The sequence below is a fragment of the Garra rufa genome, chromosome 17 (genome assembly GCF_049309525.1).
Source record: "Garra rufa chromosome 17, GarRuf1.0, whole genome shotgun sequence".
Classification (NCBI taxonomy): Eukaryota; Metazoa; Chordata; class Actinopteri; order Cypriniformes; family Cyprinidae; genus Garra; species Garra rufa.
The window spans coordinates 24,948,260-24,969,640 of record NC_133377.1 but is presented as its reverse complement, the minus strand read 5'-3'; the positions used below and the strand labels follow the sequence as shown (position 1 = coordinate 24,969,640).

The window sequence follows — 21,381 nt, the reverse complement described above, 5'->3', positions numbered from 1 at the left end:
AACTTTTGGTCTGTACTGTATATTTTTCTGTTTATTAAAGTTTTTACTCTACATTTGTGCAGTTTTCAGTGGGTTAGTGATATTTTTTAAATATATATATAAATTAATAAATAAATATTTTTTTAAATGGGTTTTTATACAAAAACTGCTTTTTTATGTAAAATTCACTTCATAAAAGACCCACATTTCTAACTTTAATTCGTGGGGATAACATGGATAATTTCACATGGTTTAGTGTAAGATTTTTGCCCATCTTTTGGAAAATCCAGTTTTAAAAGTAAAAAAAAAAAAAAACTACAAATAACTTTTACCAGTAGGTGGCTGCAGAGCTCCACTATTTGCTATTTGCTATTTGACCACCTGAAAGACATTTTTTCACAAGTTTTTTTAAGTTGAATTCATATCTACAGTACAGACCAAAAGATTGGACACACCTGAATGAGAAGGTGTGTCCAAACTTTTGGTCTGTACTGTATAGGCCTATATATATATATATATATATATAGTATATTAAAGTTAATTAAAAATAAAAAAAAGACATTCTTTATCATTCTAATATGTTATTTACATAAAAATATTTTTACCATCGCGTATTAATAAAGTTTCTATAGTTTACTGCAGACTTTGTTGAATTGTTTACAGTGGTAAAATGTCTTACAGGGCAAGGGGGTTATAATTAAGATTGCAACTGTTAAAACTGAAGAACAATCTGAGGACAGAAAACAGAAAAACATAATTTAGTCAACCACCAAATAAACATGAAACAACTTGTTCATTTGAGATCTGGATACTTTGATCCCGTATTAATTTGAAGAATAAACTTTACTTTTTATTTACTCATCTGCTATTTCATAAGAAGACTGTAAATCAGTGTTCAACATGTTAAATTTCAGGCCATTGTAAACAGTGCCTTACATAATGTAAACACTGTGTCTCTTTTTACCTAGAAACTCAAAAAAATTATACAACACTCTACTAGCTGGCTAATTCTCAATTTTTTATTCCAGTAGTTAATAGTTTTTTCTAAGTTCTAAGTTCTAATTGCTTTTGCGTATTTGAACCACTAATGCACGGCTCGTCTTCAATGAGCCCAGGAAGGCCCATGTCACACCTCTCTTCATATCCCTGCACTGGCTACCGGTTACAGCACGCATCAAATTCAAGACACTGATGCTGGCCTATAGGACAGCCACCGGCTCATCACCGGCCTACCTCCATTCACTACTACACATCTACACTCCTTCCAGAAGACTGAGATCCTCTAGTGAAAGACGCCTTATTGTACCACCACAGAGAGGCACGAAATCACTTTCCAAAACATTCTCCTTCAATGTCCCTGTCTGGTGGAATGATCTTCCCACCCCCATCCGAAACGCTGACTCCATTACTGTCTTCAAGCGACTGCTGAAAACCCATCTTTTTCGACACTATCTGACTCAATAAAAAAAAAAAAAAAAATTCTTCTCCTCTCTTTCTTGATCTTCCCTTTCTAGCCCGTACTCATCTAACAACGCCTGACATATGGTATTTTTGAGCACTTCCTATGTTGATCTGCCTCCTTTAGGATGAGTCATTTGTTGTATTCCCAATTGTAAGTCGCTTTGATAAAAGCGTCTGCTAAATGAATAAATGTAAATGTAAATGTAATGCAGAAGTTGTTGTGCTTTTAGAAAAAAAAAAAAAAAAAACTATTTTTGCAGTGTGTTTGCTCAGGGGTTTTACAAGAAGGGGGACCAGTTCCAATCATCCCCACAATCTCTATTGACAGGAATCAAACATAGACCTTGTCCTGGTTTGATGAATATTTGTCCACCCCCTCAATAGACCCTCACGTCATATGACGTTAATTCAGTCCCTCCTTCAGGTGTTATATTGGGAACTTCTGTTATCCACATTTGGTCATTGGTACGAATACTAACTTTAGACCTCTTCTTGATTTTGTTTTGTTTTGGGACTTTTTTCATCTCCGGTGGATGTCTGTCTGGTTTCTTTAGATTACAATATGTGGCGTCTTCTAGCTGGGTTCATGCTGCTGGTGTGTGCTGCAGGTAAAGTGTTGTCTATCTAAAAGAGAAAACAACATCCACAAGGAAGAAAACACAAACTCGTATGAATATTTATCTTGTAATATAATGGCTGTGACACATTTCCTGTGATTCAATAGTGTATTTGGCTCTGTGTTTTAGTTAAAGAGTATATGTTTAAATGAAATGTCACTCTCTGATTTCTTTCTCAGATGCCACACCAGTGCTAGATGCCAAATTTGTCCCTGACTTCGGAAAGATGTATCATGTCAAAGGTACATTCTTATCTAATTACACAGTACATCCCAGTACAGTACACTTCATTTTACAGTTACATATTCCTCTTTTGTGTATAGGTGAGCTCTCTCTCCCTCATTCGGAGATAAAGGAACCATTTGAAGCTTGGTACGACCTTGAGGGAAACAGAAGTCGAATCGACTATCATAACGGTCAGTAATCTTAAAGACACAATATTAAAATCAAAATAGATTATATATGTTCTCCTCATTAATGCTCTTTATACAGGTACAGTGCGCACTTTTCTGATTGGGAACGACATGGATTATGGTGTAATTTACAAGATCACACCAGTCACCACAGAGACTGAAATCCAGGCTATTAAGTGTTTCCAGCTTAATGGTACCAAGGAGGATCCAATACGTCCACAGGCAGCACTGCCTGATCTGCAGGGCTTTGAGGTATGTACTACTTAGAGATAAGAATAATTCACATAAAAATAAATAATTCAGTCCTATTCACAAGTGTCTGAATGAGTTTGGTCTACATATGTGTTCCCCTTCTACCCCCTTATGCTACACAGCAAAAACTTAGTATTTTTGTCTGGTTTCTAGTGAAAATAGCTAAAAATTCTTAAATTAAGATGCATTTACTAGACAAGCAAAATGACATAAAATATTTAGTACTGTTTTAAGCAAAATGCACTTGATTTAAATTAAATTTAAATTTGAGGTATTTTACTTATCCCACTGGCAGATAATTTTACTTATTTTAAGCAACTGCACTTGATTTAGTTTTTTCTCCTGAAAACAAGACTAAATATCCTAAGTAATTTAGATTGTCTAGTAAATGCATCTTAATTTAAGAATTTGTATATGTTTTGACTAGAAACAAGACGAAAATACTAAGTAATATATATAGTATACCAAGTGTTTCTCTCAGAAGCATGTTAACCATGCCTAGCAACAACCAGCAGAGGATTCTTTTTTAAAGGTCTAATGGTTTTATTTGATTTCTTAGCAGCCTGATGATGTCTAAGGGGGTCTGAAGAACTTAAAAATATGGAGTTTTTATTGGTCATTTGAAATTTCTTAACTTCCAAAACCTTTAACTTTAAACATTTGGGTGAAGTTTTGTCAAAACAATATCAAAGTTTGTCATCAAACTTAACTCTAGTACACTCTTAAAAATAAAGGTGCTTGAAAAGGTTCTTCACAGCGATGCCATAGAAGAACCATTTTTGGTTCCACAAAGAACCGTTCAGTCAAAGGTTCTTTAAAGAACTACCTCTTTCTAACCTTTTTATAATCGGAGGAACCTTCTATTACCACAAATAATGTTTTGGGAAACAGAAAGGTTCTTCAGATGTTAAAGGTTCTTTAGCAAACCATCTAGACAAAAAGGTTCTTCTATAGCATCATGAAGCACGTTTATTTTTAAGACTGTACTCTGTAGAAGAAGGTCATACAGGTTTAGAAATATCTAAACAACATTCCATCATTTTTGTTTGTTTGTTTGTTTTGTGCAGTTTGAGAAGATGGAGAATCACAGTGGCGTTGAGTGTGAGGTCTGGAAAAAAGTCACACAGGTTGGCCATAAGAAAAACACGTATCGTCTGTGGGTCACACGTCCAGCCACCCCGCACCGCTTTGAGATGGAGGGCTTCAACACTCTTTTGGAGTCTCACAATGACAAATACACCATTGACTACAGTGACTTCAGCTCTCAAACTGAGCCTATCATTTTCATACCACCTTTAGGTAACTGGAAGATTAACAGTGAAATGCCTATTTTACGCTTACAGATCACCAAATCAAACATTCAGTGAGATATTATGTGTTTAGGAATGACCTGTGGAGAGTTTCCTGATCCTGTTGAGGAGCGTCAAATATTGGCCAACCCTATTCAAGACTATGTCAGCACCTCCCCTGTTAGCCACGGCCACCGTCTGTTTGGACCCTTTAAGGAGAAGTTCAGTCGTCAATATGAAAGTGATAAGGAGCACGAGGAGCGTGAGAACTACTTTATACATTCTCTTCGGTGAGGAAAATGACAAACATTGCAATATAGAAGTAGTAAGCAATCTGTGTGTCTGATTTCTGTTTTACTTCCTCTTCCTTCTTAGGTTTGTACACTCTACGAACAGAGCCGGTCTTACATACAGTGTCGGTATCAATCACTTTGCTGATAGGTCAAAGGCAGAGCTGACCAGGATGACAGGAGGTTTATTGATTCCAGTAAAGAAAGAGGATGTTACGAAATAGTCCTCACACATTTCTCTAAGTATGTTTCCACTGTAATAATGTAGTTAATTGTCACAGAAATCTGAAAAGTGAAAAATGGCAATTCCTTCTAAACGCAAATAAGAGCATAACTTTAATCTATTTCTAAATTGTATTTTATATCATTTTTGATTAAATGGAGTATCTGCCTCCTCAAGCTTATTTTGCTATCATTTTCAATTTATAGTTTGTAAGTGGTCTGTTTATGAAGTTCTCGTTGTGACATTATTTAGACATGCATGTCAAATGAATAAATGCTGATATTGAATACATTTTTGTATCAGACTATTCAATCTAAAACCTTTTTATACTTTTTCTTACATTAGAATTATTCGATAAACAAAATGAAGACATTCTGTATCATTCTAATATATTATTTACAAAAAACAATATTACGTTTATTGGTATGCATTTTTGCTCAAGCATTTGTCTGAAGTTACCTTCTGTTGCACATTTCACTTCACTTTTGAAAGATGAAAAATTGTCTGATAAAATAACCATATTATTAGGCCTTACATCCTCTACCCATTAAATAGCTGCTGTTTCAGCTGCAAACACAGAAAGAACACCATTTTGTCTACTGCCAAATGTCAACCCAACCTGAGAAATAAACATGCCACAACTAGTTCATTTGAGATCTGAATCCTTTGATCTGTATAAATCTGAAGAATAAAATTCTATTTAGTATTTATATACTCATCAGCTATTTCTTAAGGAGACTTATGTCTGTTATCACTGTAAATAAATGTTAATCATCTTGAATTTCAGCCCAGTGCCTATAATGTACACACAGTGTCTCTTTTCACCTACAAAAACTCAAAAAAACTAATACAACACTTTACTAGATGGCCAATCCTTAATTTGTTCTAAGAGATTATTCCAGTACTTTAAAGTGAATTTAATTCTTTTAAGCTCTAAAGCCTTTTTTGCATATTTGACCCCAATGGTGAATACACTCCTAAAAACAAAGACCCCAAAGGGGTGTTTTTGCAGTGATTCCTTAGAAGCATCATCTTTGGTTGGTTTTGGATGTTCAAGGTTCTTCATGGATCTATCAATGCCAAAAAAGAACCTTTATTTTTAAAGGGATAGTTCACCCAAAAATGAAAATTTGATGTTTATCTGCTTACCCCCTGGGCATGTAGGTGACTTTGTTTCTTCAGTAGAACACAAACGTAGATTTTTAACTCAAACCGTTGCAGTCTGTTAGTCATTTAATTGCAGTGGATGGGCACCAAACCTTTAAAGTAAAAGAAAAACATGCACAGACAAATCCAAATTACACCCTGCGGCTCATGACAATAAATTGATGTCCTAAGACACGAAATGATTGGTTTTTGCGAGAAACTGAACAGTATTTATATTTTTTTTTTTTACCTTTGATACACAGCAATGTCCAACTCAGCTCAGCATCCAGCATGTTACAGGGGAACACCGGAAGGGGAATCGGTGAAAAGTCAACAGTCCCGAATGAGTTGGCGCAAGCAAACGTAATCTTTTAGCTTTAAATCAGTTTAAACAATCAGGATAAGCGCAAGTAATTACCATTTTGAATAGCCGCTATAACCACAATCTCTGTGCACTTTGTAAACAATGAGCGTCGTACACACGCGACAGATCGCTTCCGGCTTTTGCTTATACTACGTCAGAGCGCATTCACATGTAACGAGCCGGATGATGAGCACACGCTCGGGACAGCTGTTGGACATTGCTGTATATTAAAGGTAAAAAATTATATAAATACTGGTCAGTTTCTCGCAAAAAAAACTATCGTTTCACATCTTAGGACATCAATGTATCGTCACGAGCCACAGGGTTTAATTTGGATTTGTCTGTGCATGTTTTTTTTTACTTTCAAAGGTTTGGTGCCCATCCACTGCCAATAAATGACTAACAGACCTACATCTTGGATGCCCTGGGAGTAAGCAGATAAACATCAAATTTTCATTTTTGGGTGAACTTTCCCTTTAAGAGTGTAATGCAGGAATTGTTGTACTTTCACATATTTACAGTGCATTTGCTCAGGAGTGTCGCAAGCAAGTGGAATGATGGACTGAAGACAGGGGTCCCACAACGATCACTCCTGTAATCTCTACTGAGAGGAGTCAAATATAGACCTTGTCCTGGTTCGATAAATATTGGTCCTCCACCATTTGACCCTTGTGTCATGACGTTAACTTTGTCCCTCCCTTTATGTGTATTTATTTCGAACTTCTGTTATCCATGTTTGGTCGCTGGTGCAAACACTATCCATAGACCTCTTCTTTCTTGATTTTCTTTTTTGGTTTCTTTATATTACACTATGTGGTATTTTCTAGCTGGGTTCATGCTGTTGGCATGTGCTGCAGGTAAAGTGCTGTCTATGTAAAAGAGAAAACATAGAACAGGATAAAGACATGCAAACATCTTTTAGTTAGAAAGAAGTTGGTTAAATGAGTTGTGTGATTTCTCTTTGTTTTCTTCCTCAGATGCTACACCAATTGGTGGCAGAACAGTTCCTGATTTTGGCAAGATGTATCATGTCAAAGGTACATTTTTGTCTAATTACAAAGTACATCCCAGTACAGTACACTTTATTTTAAAGTTATTTATCCCTCTTTTGTCTATAGGCGAGCTCTCTCTGCCACATTCTGAGATAAAAGAACCATTTGAAGCTTGGTACGACCTTGAGGGAAACAGAAGTCGAATCGACTATCGTAATGGTCAGTGATCTTCTAATGATAAAGACACACAGTATTAAAATCAAAATAGATGTAGTTTCTCATCGTTGATGCTCTCTGTACAGGCACAGTGCGTTCTTTTCTGATTGGAAAGGACTTGGATTATGGTGCCATTTACCAGATCACACCTGTCCTCCAAGTTATTAAGTGTTTTCAGCTTAATGGTACCAAGGAGGATCCAATACATCCACAGGCCGGACTGCCTGATCTGCAGGGCTTTGAAGTATGTACTACTTTTAGGGATAGGGATGAACAATTCGCTCCTGTGCGCATTCACAAATGTCTGAAAGAGTTTGTATAAGTGTCCAGAGCTCAAGCTTTCTGTTGCATAATAATGACTCTCAAAGTGACGGAACCCATTGACTTGCATATTATAAATCACCAAAGACCATTCAGCTAAAAATAATATTTAATGTTCTACTGGGGGAAGACAGTCACCTACGTCTGGTGACTTAATGGACTGAGTGTTAGTAAATAATAGAAAAATTGCATTTTTGGATGAACTTTTCTTTTAGAAAAAGTTGATAGCAACATGCTAAATCATGTTAGCAGGCATGCTAGAAAAATGCTAAAATATATTTTATTTTTGGACACTTTGTCAAACCAGCATCTAAGTTTGTTATCAAACTTTACTCTAGCTCAAAATGTCATCTGTGCTCTGTAATAGAAAGCCATACAGGTTTAGAAATAAATTAATTATAATGACAACTAAGCTAAAATGTTTACAAGATTTTGAGAATACTTTTGTTTGTTTGTCTTCTGCAGTTTGAGAAGATGGAGAATAACACAGGCATTCTGTGTGAGGTCTGGAAAAGCGTCACACAAGCTGGCCATAAGAAGAACACGTATCGTCTGTGGGTCACACGTCCAGAGGGAAATGATTCCCCAGCCACCCCGCACCGCTTTGAAATGGAGGGCTTCAACACTCTTTTAGAGTCCTACAATGACAAATACACTATTGACTACAGTGACTTCAGCCCTCAAACTGAGTCTGACATATTCACACCACCTTTAGGTAACTGAAAGACAAACGTTCAGTGAAATGTAATTGTCTGGCTCTTTCACACGTACAGATCACCAAATCAAACATTCAGTGAGATATTATGTGTTTAGGAATGACCTGTGAAGAGTTTCCTGATCCTGTTGAGGAGCGTCAAATATTGGCCAATCCCATTCAAGACTATGTCAGCACCTCCCCTGTTAGCCACGCCCACCGTCTGTTTGGCCCCTTTAAGGAGAAGTTTAATCGTCTGTATAAAAGTGAGAAGGAGCACGAGGAGCGTGAGAACTACTTTATACATAGACAACGGTGAGTAAAAACAACAAATATTGCAATGTAGAAGCAGTAAACAATCTGTGAACTTTTTAAGATATGCATGCTTTCTTTTTTACATCCTCTTCCTCCTCAGGTTTGTGCACTCTACGAACAGAGCCGGTCTTTCATTTAGCGTCGGTATCAATGATTTTGCTGATTGGACAAAAGAAGAGAGGGCCAGGTTGAGAGGAGGAGTAATTCCAGTTCGGAAGAAGGCTGATACAAAATAGCCTCACACATTTCTGTTGAGTCTGTTGCCAACATAATATACGTTGATAAACCTCATTGTTTTTATTCTGTTTTTAGCATATCAAAACCATTTGGTTCACAATGCAAATTTGGAAATGCACTGTGTGCTGGGCTCACTGTTACACATGTGAACAATTATTTTTCAACATTTTCATGGGCAGAAGTTTACAGCATTTCACCAGCATTATGCCAAAATAAAAGCTTGAGGATTTAAAATGTTAAAATCTGTGCATGTTTCATTTATTGTTTTTATTCTATAAGACCATTTATTTTATTAGACCATTAGACTATTAGATTCTAGAGACCATTTAATTGGACGAAAAGTTTGATGAGAAGCTGAAGTCATCAAAATCATTGATCCATATTAAGGGTTTGCACAGTTGGTCAGTTACCTGGATGCATGGCCATTCTGACAATACTCAGATGTTAACAACTGCATGGATTGCATGGTTAATACAGGGCTCGACAATAAGGACTGCCCGATGGCCCGGGGCCAGCGTGCGAGACGCTCGGGACAGTAGACAGGATCGTCACTGGCCCGATTGGAAAATATCTTATACACCTTCGTACCATTAAAAGGGATCAATCGAGCTTATCATTTATTTAAAACATAAATATTACTGTCTTAATTGTTTTTAGAAGGCACATTAACTAATTAAATAAAAATACATTCTCTGTCACGAGGGGGCGCTTTAGGAGCGCTGAAATACTATGGTTTCCATAGGAACGGTTGTACACAAAGCAGCATAAACGCTGTTTTATCAGACGTGAAAATGCCAACGACACAGAGGGTTCCCTTCAGATAAGTACATACAAAGACATCAGTGCAGCATTTTGACTTTGAAACCTGCAGCGTGCATATTTATTCAATGACATCATTGCCTTTTGAAGTTTAATCCAGCCCTATTGCATTCTCGTCTTTCCGTTGTTCTGAAATATTCGGTGTCTGAGATTTTCTGTGACACTGGGCGGAGCTAGCATGAATATTCATGAGTTTCCCGTTCATGAGTTTCGTCTTAAAGTTGCACTCAAATATTAGTGCTCCTGATTTAAAAAAGAAAAAAAAAATACAGCTTTCTGTAACGTAATTTAATTTCAGTTTTCGAGCTAATATATGTACATATTTATTGTGCACAGACATTTATTAATTACATAAGAAATCCAGTTTATTGTTAGAATATGCATAATATAGGCTTATCAAGCCAACAACTCTCGTCTTTTTGTCATTTACCTATCGGTTTTACATTTGAGTGCGTTTTAAAAGTTGTACAGAATATACTTATGCATTTGATTTGGCATAATAAAGTTTGATTTGTGATCATGTACAACATTCAACCTAATTATTGCTGGTTCAGCTGTTAAATAAATTAAGACATTTTACTTGCTGATTTTTACTTTATTCACAGACGAAAATTAACTAAAATGTTGCATGGGCTATATTAATTTGCACTTTAAAAAGTTGGCATTTAATACAATCAAGAAAGCAAATGATTATCATCCTCCATATATATATGAAGTTACTTTGAAGTAACGTTAGCTTGTACTGTAGAATAGGACTAAAACATTGTGAAATAAAAGCATGGATTCTGACTTCACCATTAATGAATTCATGAAAAAGAGAAACATTAATAGAACCATTAATTTAATATTAAAGTCTAGATGAAGTTATGTATGCTACCAACTAAGCCAAAAATAAGGAATGACAGAAATATCACAGCGGAAACTTTATGTTGCCATCAAAGATGCATTTACCAGCATTTACCAGACTCTCAAAGTAAAACATCAGCACAAAACAAAATGACTTAAATATACCACAGCGTTTTTTTACAATGGCGTTTTAGTGCCACATGAAAAAAAAAAACTAAGATTACGAGATTAATATGTCGATAATATAGTCGAATTATTATGAGAATAAAGACGAAATATTACGATAATAATGTCAAAATATTACAAGAATAAAGTCAAAATATTATTTAATTAAATAAAAAATGTGGGGAATAAAAGATTGGACGCCACAGACATTTTTGCAGAGCAGGTGAATTTTCACAAAGAATTTTGATAAGAATTGTCAAAGATTTTGAAAGATGAGACGTTTATATTATAAATGTTTTATATTACAAACAACGAATGCAATCGAAGCATACTGTCCCCGTGAGTACGACACAAGGTATTATTTCTTTAAATAATCCCACATACACTGCAAAAAAATAAAAAAAAAAAAATAAAAAGTTTTTCTTACTTTTTTGTGTCTTGTTTATTTGCTTACCCCAATGGCAGATTATTTTACTTTTTCTAAGAAAAAATAATAATTTCGACTTGTTCTTACTAAAAACAAGACAGCTTTTTTACAATTTATTTTAAATTTTGGCTGAAAACAAGACAAAGTCTAAGTAAGAAAAGCATTTTTTGTAGTGGATATATTTGTAGTGTATTAAAAATAGTCAAATAAGAGAGCTAGCGCCCCCCAAAGGAATGTCCATTGGGTGTATGAGCTGAATAAAAAGTTGGTCCTGTTCAGTCTGTTAATAAATATCATATATTTTTGATATTAAGCTGTTTTCGCAAGTCAGTAAAACTGGCTCTTCCTTATCCCAGTAAAATGATGCGGCCGCTCGGAGGCATCAATCCGGGCCTTTACATGCGCAAAATAGGCTACTCTCAATATATTATAACTTTAATTTGTACGATTTAAATTCTCGAAACACTTCGACTTTATTCTCGTAATATTCCATCTTTATTTTCGTAATATTTAAAAAAAAAATTTATAGTAGGACTTTATTCTCGAAGTATTTCGACTTTATTCTCGTAATATTATGACTTTATTCTCGTAATATTTTGACTTTATTCTCGTAGTTGGCATCCGTCCGTCTCGGGAGACGATGGTATAGCTTCATTTGAGTCTACCTGCACCGCCGAGAATGTGGCAGTCCCTACAGCACTTTGTACAGATGAAGGCGGATGGTTGTTTTAGCTGCTGTTGCCACTGCTTCCGCCTAGTTCTTTTCTGGGATGCATTTTCGTTTCGCTCAGCCTCTGCACACAATGTACCCTGCCTGACTGCGAGCCTCCAGGCTGGGCAGTCATCTGCTTGACTTTCCCATGAGTTGTAGTTGATGGAAAACTGCTTCATATCCTTCTTGCAGATGTCTTTGAATCGAAGTTTCGGGCGCCCTGTATTCCTTTTGCCCTCAACCAGCTCGCCGTAGAGGAGGTCTTTGGGAATGCGGCCTGCGTCCATTCTCCTGACATGGCCGAGCCACCTGAGACGTCTCTCACTGAGAATTGTGTGCAGGCTTCTCATGTTTGCTCGCTCCAGCACCGGTGTTGGGGACCCTATCCTGCCACTTGACTTGCAGTATGCGCCGCAGGCACCTCATATGGAAATTGTTGAGTTTCCTTTCGTGCCTCGTGTAGGTGGTCCACGTCTCACCGCCATAGAGGAGAGTGCTGAGTACGCAGGCTCGGTAGACACGCAGTCTGGTCCTCTCAGTGAGGCTGGAGTTGTTCCACACTCGCTGGTTCAGTTTGGCCATGACTGTAGCTGCCTTGGCAATCCTGCTGTTTATCTCCAAGTCGATGGACAGCGAGCTGGAAATAGTGGACCCAAGGTAGGAGAAGTACTCGACAGCCTCCAGGGTGTAACCGTCAATGACGATGTTCGGAGGAGACTCTGTGCCCTGAGCCATGGTGTTGGTCTTCCTCAGGCTGATGGTCAGACCAAACTCTTTGCACGCGTGGGATAGACAGGTGACAAGTTGCTGAAGTCCGACCTCGGTGTGTGATGTCAAGGCTGCGTCATCAGCAAAAAGCATCTCACGGATGAGTACCTCCGTGACTTTGGTCTTGGCACGGAGACGGGCTATATTGTAGAGCCTGCCATCGGACCTGGTGTGGATGTAGACACCCTCCTTGCAGTCCTTGAAGGTGTATTGGAGGAGCATGGAGAAGAAGATGCCGAAAAGTGTAGGCGCGAGGACTTTATTCTCGTAGTATTTCAACTTTATTCTCGTAGTATTTCGACTTTATTCTCGTAGTATTCCATCTTTATTATCATAATATTTCGACTTTATTTTTGTAGTAGGACTTTATTCTCGTAATATTTTTACTTTATTCTCATAGTATTTCGACTTTATTCTCGTAATATTTTGACTTTATTCTCGTAATATTTTGACTTTATTCTCGTAGTATTTCGACTTTATTCTTGTAATATTTTGACTTTATTCTCGTAGTATTTTGACTTTATTCTCGTAATATTTTGACTTTATTCTCGTAATATTTCGACTTTATTCTCGTAATATTTTGACTTTATTCTCGTAGTATTTCGACTTTATTCTCGTAATATTTTGACTTTATTCTCGTAGTATTTCGACTTTATTCTCGTAATATTTTGACTTTATTCTCGTAATATTTTGACTTTATTCTCGTAGTATTTCGACTTTATTCTCGTAATATTTTGACTTTATTCTCGTAATATTTTGACTTTATTCTTGTAGTATTTCGACTTTATTCTCGTAATATTTTGACTTTATTCTCGTAGTATTTCGACTTTATTCTCGTAATATTTAGACTTTATTCTCGTAATATTTAGACTTTATTCTCGTAGTATTTCGACTTTATTCTCGTAGTATTTCGACTTTATTCTCGTAGTATTTCGACTTTATTCTCGTAGTATTTCGACTTTATTCTCGTAATATTTTGACTTTATTCTCGTAGTATTTCGACTTTATTCTCGTAGTATTTCGACTTTATTCTCGTAATATTTCGACTTTATTCTCGTAATATTTCGACTTTATTCTCGTAGTATTTCGACTTTATTCTCATAGTATTTCGACTTTATTCTCGTAGTATTTCAACTTCATTCTCGTAGTACTTTTTCTTTATTCTAGAAATATTAATCTCGTAATCTTAGATTTTTTTTTTGCTTGGCACTAAAACGCTGTCCTACAAATGCCTGTTGACTCATTAGTTAGAACATGTCCTTAAATTAAATCATAATAAATTATATTAAATCAAACTTACAGCACACAATCTACAAATGAAATCAACAATCTAAAGGAATAAAAAATCCATCTCATGAACACTTGATCGTGGAACACAACACTACACACTCTTTATTCATTTTTCAGTTATTTATTTAACGCACATACTTCAATTCAAATGTCTTTGCTATTTTTGCACATTGTCTGTCTTGTTTACTTGTATCTTGTTCTTTTTATAATATGTATCGTCTTGCCACTGTCATTCTGTAGCACTGTGGAGCTTCTGTCACTAAAACAAATTCCTAGTATGTATAAACATACCTGGCAATAAAGCTCATTCTGATTCTGATTCTGATTCTGAAAACTTAAGTTAGTTCGACGCTGAAATCAAATTAATTTATGTTAACGAAAACAGTTTATATGGTCCAAGGAGCGATTTTGCGAGCCCTGCATTACATAAACAAAGAAAAAACAGACCCAAGATGCCAATGACGTCCTTTTCTCCCCCAAAATGCAAGAACAATTCATGAAGTGAAAACACACTTTTGTTTACAGGACGACATTAACATTATTGGCATAGACTACACATGCACAAGCTATAAAAAAAATATAAATACTCGTACATAATCTCTTTTCTTCACGTCATTCTTACAATAAGTAACATAAAATCTGGTGAAAACAAAACTTACCAGCAGCCACGAACGTGTCTCTCCTTGGTGTTATAAACGTGATCGGATTGCCCTGAACTTCCGGGTGGGGTCGTCATGTGAGGGTCTTTCTATTTACAGCTAAAACAATGTTGATTAATTTTACTAATAGTTCGATTGGGCAGGCTGTCGCGAATTCGTTATTTTTTATACATTTTTTTATTTTTATATTATTACAAAAAAAAAAAAAAAAATCTTAACAAAAGGGCTGATCTCTAGTGGCCAAAAGCCCCCCCCCCCCCCCCCCCCCCCACCACCACGCCTGCACGTGCCTGTTTACGTATATCAATAATCATTTGATGCTGTAAGTATCTATTCTACACAGCTACATTTTGGAATCGAATATGCTTATAGCGCAGTAAATGTAGGCTACTGTACAATAGCGCAGCTAATGTTGTTGCAAACAACTGGGACGCTACATTTTTAATGCATCTGTAGAAATTTGAAGAGTGAAGTTCCATTTAACGTACGATTTATATAGTCATCAGTTATTTCTTTGGGAGATATCTGCTTTAATCGTTAAAACAACCACTATATGTGCTTGCCCAATAAACGTTTTAGAGTCAATCCATGAGAATGGTTAAAATTGGACTTGGATATTTTTTTACCAAAATGTATTATTTGTACGTATATCCCAAATCATTAAGGATATATTTAACTATCAGAAAAATGCATTTTCCCATCTCAGGCATTAGTTTTCTTTTATTATTGATCATATTTTCAAGATGTTGTGACTGTAATTCTTCAACCCCGTTTTGGACATTTTGGAGGCTCTCTGAATATTATCATAAAATATATTTCTAAAGAAATCAATATGTTTACATTAATCAGATGTCCCCCATACTAATTCAATAATTTTAAATAGAAAAATTACATAAAATCACACATTTTTACTCTCCTAAATCCTGAAATGTAACTAATAAGTAAAAGCAATCTTGTCATTTTTTCATTAAAATTTTGTTTAACTAAGAATTGTAAATGTATTATATTGTCTCCAGTTGCTCATAAACAAAAAATATTTTCCACTTAAATGTCTCATTGTATATTTGGTAAAGTCCAAATTGCTTTACAGTCATGTATATTTACATATATAAATAACCATTTGATGCTTTTTAAACAGTAGTTTAAAGTTAATTTAATTGATACAAATTAATAATCTTTTAAAATGTAATGGCTCTTTGCGTATATAATGCACAGGGCTGTCTGAGAGGAGTCATATTTAGACCTTGTCCAGGTTCAGTAAATATTTGCCCCCACCCCCCGCATTAGACCTTCATGTCATGTGACTATAATTCAGTCCCTTCTTTGCGTGTATTACGAACTTCTGATAGCCACGTTTGGTCGCTGGTGCAAACACAAAGGTTAGAGCTCTTCTTTGAGTTTCTTTCTATAATGTTACAAAGTTTTGCTTTGGGACTTTCTGTCAGATGGACAAAAGCATATTATCATCTCTGGTTAATATCTCTCTGGTTTCTTTAGATTACAATATGTGGCTTCTTCTAGCTGGGTTCGTGCTGCTGGTGTGTGCTGCAGGTAAAGTGGTTTCTATGTAAAAGAAAAAAATCTTGTGTTGTTGTTTTAAACATTAAACATGCTACACAAGTAAGCAGTAGTACCTATACATTTGTTTTAGTTATAGAAAAGTTTAAATTAATTGTGTAATTTCTTCCTCAGATGCCACACCAGTGTCAGACGCCAAATCAGTACCTGATTTTGGAAAGATGTATTATGTCAAAGGTAAATTTTTGTCTAATTACGCAGTATATCCCAGTACAGCAGTACTCTTTTTCAGTATGTTACGTGTACCATCTGTGTGTTGTGTAGGTGTGCTCTCTTTGCCTTATTCTAAGATAGACCCAGAGCCATTTGAAGCTTGGTACGACCCCGAGGGAAACAGAAGTCGAATCGACTATCGTAATAGTCAGTGAACTTCTCATGATAAAGACACGCAGTATTAATATCAGAATAGATGGTGTAGTTACTCATCATTGATGTTGTCTATGCAGGCACAGTGCGTACTTTTCTGATTGGAAATGACTTGGATTACGGTACCATTCACACGATCACACCAGTTAACACTAGGACCGAAATACAAGCTATTAAGTGTTTCCAGCTTAAAGGTACCAAGGAGAATCCAATACGACCACAGGGAGCACTGCCTGATATGCAGGGCTTTGAAGTATGTACTACCTTTTTTTAAAAATAAATAAATAAATGGGCCTGATTGTGTTGTTGGGCACACCTAGAGGCATCATTATGAGTCATTCTAATCAATCATTCTAATCATGCATTAGCAGACGTTAGAACGTTAAAATGCATCTTGTTTCAATGGAAAGACGTCAGTAAGTCCACCGACATTAATCCACTCTTCTTTCTGGTTTGTTTGTCGGACAGAAATTATGATTGGTCAGATCGCTTGTCAAGCAAACTCTCTGTGAAGGGTCAATTAAGTTCAACATTCTTTACTGTTAGGTTACAGTCAAACTGTCCCTAGGTTTCATATAGGAATTGTTGTTAATTTTGCAGTTTGAGAAGATGGAGAATCACACAGGCATTCTGTGTGAGGTCTGGAAAAGCGTCACACAAGCTGGTCATAAGAAGAACACGTATCGTCTGTGGGTCACACGTCCAGAGGGAAATGATTCCCCAGTCACCCCGCACCGCTTTGAGATGGAGGGCTTCAACACTCTTTTAGAGTCCTACAATGACAAATACACCATTGACTACAGTGACTTCAGCTCTCAAACCGAGTCTGACATTTTCATACGACCTGGAGGTAACTGGAAAACAAATATTCAGTGGAATGCACTTGTCTGCTTCTTTTACACTTACAGATCACCAAATCAAACATTCACTGAGGTATTATGTTTAGAAATGACCTGTGGAGAGTTTCCTGATCCTCCTGAGGAGCATCAAATCTTGGCCAACCCCATTCAAGACTATGTCAGCACCTCCCCTGTTAGCCACGCCCACCGTCTGTTTGGCCCCTTTAAGAAGAAGTTTAATCGTCAGTATAAAAGTGCAAAGGAGCAAGAGGAGCGTGAGAACTACTTTGTACATACTTTTCGGTGAGTAAAACTTGTAAACCATACAGTCACTGGCATATAAACTCACAGGTGGTAAATGGTAATGCCACATATCTTCATTTCAGCAGATAAATGATGGTAATTACGATTTATAACTAAAGTTGCTTCAGCACAGTTTGTGCACTGATTTGCTGAAAGAAACAAATATTAACAGTTATCAAATGTGTAAATAAGCAGTCTGTGATTTAAGCTTTCTTTTTTTACACCTTCTTCCCCAGGCGTGTGCACTCTGTGAACAGAGCTGGTCTTACATACAGCCTTGGTATCAATCACTTTGCCGATTGGTCTGATGCTGAAAGGAGGCACTACCACTGATCTATATAAATGTTCTCTATTATAGATCAGTGAGTACAGTTAAAATGAATTAGTTGATTAAACTTTGAGTTTGAAAAATTAAGTAAATAAACACCATTCTGAATTTAAAAAAATGTGTATTAAATTGCTGATTTATATTAAAAATGAAGTGACCACTAAAGCAAAAGCAAATTGCATGTTGTATTAATGATTATATATAGCTGTTTACATATCACTGTCAAAAACAATCCGTAAAATTTACGGTAAAAAAATGGCAGCTGTGGTTTCTGGAATTTTACTGTAAAAATACAGTAGCGACATTTTAGGTATTACGGTTTTAACTTAAATTCACAGTTAAATACTGTAATTTCATTAACTGATATAATGTTAATATACCAACCTATTGAAGTACTGAAATCTGTTTTGTACCCTTGTAATACACTGATAACCACTGATAACCACCAAATGCAGGTGGTGATGAAAAAGAGTTTTTGAGTTCTTAAATTACATATGAAGAGTTCAGATGCAAACCCCCCTAAAAGACATCTTGGTCAAAAATTAGATAATGATACTGAGTGAATGTTCTCAACACATATTATACATCCATCAAAAATGCTAAAATCCTAGCCTCAGCCCAATCAGAAGTACCACTACTTACATAGAAACCTATACATCAGAGCCTGATAAAAATGCATTTTTTAAAGAAAGACGTCAGATTGATTTAGATCTGAATCTGGGCAAACACCAAATGTAATGAAATACTAACTGCTGATTACCACATTCTATATTGAATTAAATGTACACTGCATTTTTGTTTTCACAAAAGTGATCATATATCAAATGATGAAGTTCTGATATTGTATCACTTTTATGTCAGACTATTCAGTAATCTTTAAAACCAGTGTAAACCAGTGTGTTTTACATATAAAAATAACCATTTGATGCTTATTGTATGCAGTTTATGCAATTTTATACAGAAAAACCATTCATTTAGCCAAAATTCTGGAGTTGTCATGCTGGCTGTAACACAGTAAATGCACCTCTGCAATCTCTATGAGAGGAATCTAACATAGACCTTGTCCTGGTTTTATAAATATTTGTCCATCCCCAATTGACCCTTAAGTTAAATCTTAAACCTTTGCATGTCAACACTTCTGTCATCCATATTTGGTCACTGGTGCAAACAGTAACATTAGATCTTTTAAGACTATGTCAGCATCTCCCCTGTTAACCAAGCACACTGTCTGTTTGGCCCCTTTAATAAGATATATAATCAACAGTATAAAAGTGCGAAGGAGCACGAGGAGCGTGAGAACTATTTTATATATAATCTTCAGTGAGGAAAAACAACAAACCTAAACTGTAAAAAAAAAAATCCGTAAAATTTACGGTAAAAAACTGGCAGCTGTGGTTGCCAGAATTTTACCGTAAAAATTACGGTAGCAATGTTTTACATTTTAAGGTTTTCACTTAAATTTACAGGTAAATACCGTAATTTCGTACTAAAAACCGTAACTCATATAATGGTAATGTACCAACTTTTTGAAGCACTGAAATCTGTTTTGTACCTTTGTAATACAATGATAACCACCAAAAGCAGGTGGTGATGACAACATCACATGATGAACCAAAGTCCATCACACGGAGGTTTTAAATAATAGCATATATAGAAGGTGCACAGTGTCATTCACACAAACACTAAACACCATCATGGTAACACACATAAAACTGAAATAATGCAAAAAACATTAATTTAACAACATTAGATGTAACATACAACCCTAATGTACAAAACTGCCAAGAAAAAAATTAAGATGAAGTTATTTCAACAACAAAAAAACATCAAATAAAAAAATGAAATTCAGGGAATTCTGGGAATGTCAATTTACTGGTTATTCACTGTAAATTTTACGTTCTTTTTCACTTCCAAAAACGGTATACTACCGTAAAATTAAATGCAATGTCCAACACAGTTTTTCACCGTATATAGAAGGGGAACTTACCGTTAACCATTTCACAGGTTTTTACCGTAGCATTTTTACAGTTTTTTACCGTTAAATTCACTGTCATTTTTTACAGTGTTGCTAGAGATTGAATGCATATGAGTATATTCATGACAGCTAGCATTTTAAAATGGTCATACTTGAAAAGATTTTTCATAGGTGACAGAATAAAATGTGTTTAATACAAATGAAAAGAATTATGATTTCTGTCCAAATCCTCCTAATTACAGTAGTCTGACATGTTACTTAATTATACGGAATGTGTTCAAGTTAGTACAAGATGCAAGAGTTAAAAGTGCATATTTCTTTTTATAATTTTTGTGAACACATTACTTCACAATATTTATACTACAAGTATAAATATAAGTATAAGCAAAATGTATAATTTTCAATGTATAGCTTTTAGTTTGTTCGTAAAGGGCCCATAGTGACCATGAAATTAAACACGACTTCTTAAAGGAACCGTATGTAGGATTGTGGCCAAAACTGGTACTGCAATCACTTTCAAAATACTGTAGAACGATGTATCCCCTCCCGCTCCCCCCTGACTCCAGGTTGCCAGCTAAGCTGCAGGAGTAGGCTGCTAGGAGCTTCCAACGGCAAGTGGAAGTGAGTCCTACACAGTAATTTGTTTTTCTTCTGTTAATCATGCTTATGCTTCACGAGAGATGTTTTGCGAAGTAATTAAGTTATATGTATCGCAGAAATTTACAGATGGCGATTAGCCAAATATTTCGTAAAGATGTAGGCTACTGTAATACCACATTTCAGTCGGAACATAGGTTGTTTTCATACCCTGCTAGTGGTGCGATATAAAGCTTTTTATGAATGCATTTAGCACGACCGACCGCGGGAAATCCACTGTGTACGGAAGCAAAGTTAGCCAAACATAGATGAATCTTACCTGTCCAGGAGAAAACTACCAACGATGGCGTCTGTCTTCAAATTCTTCTCCGTTTTCAGCCGTCTCCGTCTTTCAAAGGCATCTCCTATACAAATCCTTGTTTTATTTCGGACTTTTTCACGACGTATTTCGGATTCATAATGAGGTCTTTTACGTTTCGTAACGTTATACATGTTTTATCCGACACGCTCGTATAGCCGCAGCTGTAACAGAGCTGGCAACCCGGATCAAGAAACTCTACTGATTTCGTGATTGGTAGATAGCTGGAGGGTGGCGCCTCAGACCAAAACACAAAATGACAACAATAACATCAGTTGTGGGCTGCAACTCTCACTTTTAAATGACAATATCCTGGCCGGACCACTGTTGTCAGTGATATAAATATTTGAAATGAACATGATTTCTTAATGTCTAGTGACATGTCAGGGCCATTTTATGATTAACTGACATAAATTTCTTACATACAGTTCCTTTAAAGGAGTAGTTCACTTTCAGAACAAAAATTTACAGAAAATGTTCTCACCCTCTTGTCATCCAAGATGTTCATGTCTTTCTTTCTTCAGTCGTAAAGAAATTATGTT

At 35.9% G+C, this 21,381-nt stretch overlaps 3 protein-coding genes across 3 annotated transcripts; all 3 read left to right on the top strand.

Moving 5' to 3' along the window:
• The first annotated feature begins 1,889 nt into the window (after positions 1 to 1,889).
• LOC141290095 (counting factor associated protein D-like) lies at positions 1,890 to 4,813 on the top strand. Its single transcript, XM_073822292.1, has 7 exons — positions 1,890 to 2,048; positions 2,237 to 2,299; positions 2,381 to 2,473; positions 2,550 to 2,722; positions 3,790 to 4,021; positions 4,106 to 4,301; positions 4,387 to 4,813. Exons 1-7 carry the CDS (start codon positions 2,003 to 2,005, stop codon positions 4,523 to 4,525), a joined length of 942 nt encoding a protein of 313 aa, XP_073678393.1. The 5' UTR covers positions 1,890 to 2,002; the 3' UTR covers positions 4,526 to 4,813.
• Positions 4,814 to 6,739: 1,926 nt separating this feature from the next.
• LOC141290143 (counting factor associated protein D-like) lies at positions 6,740 to 9,051 on the top strand. Its single transcript, XM_073822348.1, has 7 exons — positions 6,740 to 6,891; positions 7,012 to 7,071; positions 7,153 to 7,245; positions 7,329 to 7,486; positions 8,029 to 8,278; positions 8,377 to 8,572; positions 8,673 to 9,051. The coding sequence occupies exons 1-7, from the start codon at positions 6,846 to 6,848 to the stop codon at positions 8,806 to 8,808; spliced, it is 939 nt and encodes a 312-aa protein (XP_073678449.1). The 5' UTR covers positions 6,740 to 6,845; the 3' UTR covers positions 8,809 to 9,051.
• A 6,739-nt stretch (positions 9,052 to 15,790) lies between these two features.
• Positions 15,791 to 18,027, top strand: LOC141290304 (counting factor associated protein D-like). Its single transcript, XM_073822483.1, has 8 exons — positions 15,791 to 15,874; positions 15,993 to 16,046; positions 16,188 to 16,250; positions 16,338 to 16,433; positions 16,520 to 16,692; positions 17,040 to 17,289; positions 17,386 to 17,581; positions 17,818 to 18,027. Exons 2-8 carry the CDS (start codon positions 16,001 to 16,003, stop codon positions 17,912 to 17,914), a joined length of 921 nt encoding a protein of 306 aa, XP_073678584.1. The 5' UTR covers positions 15,791 to 15,874; positions 15,993 to 16,000; the 3' UTR covers positions 17,915 to 18,027.
• Positions 18,028 to 21,381: the final 3,354 nt, after the last annotated feature.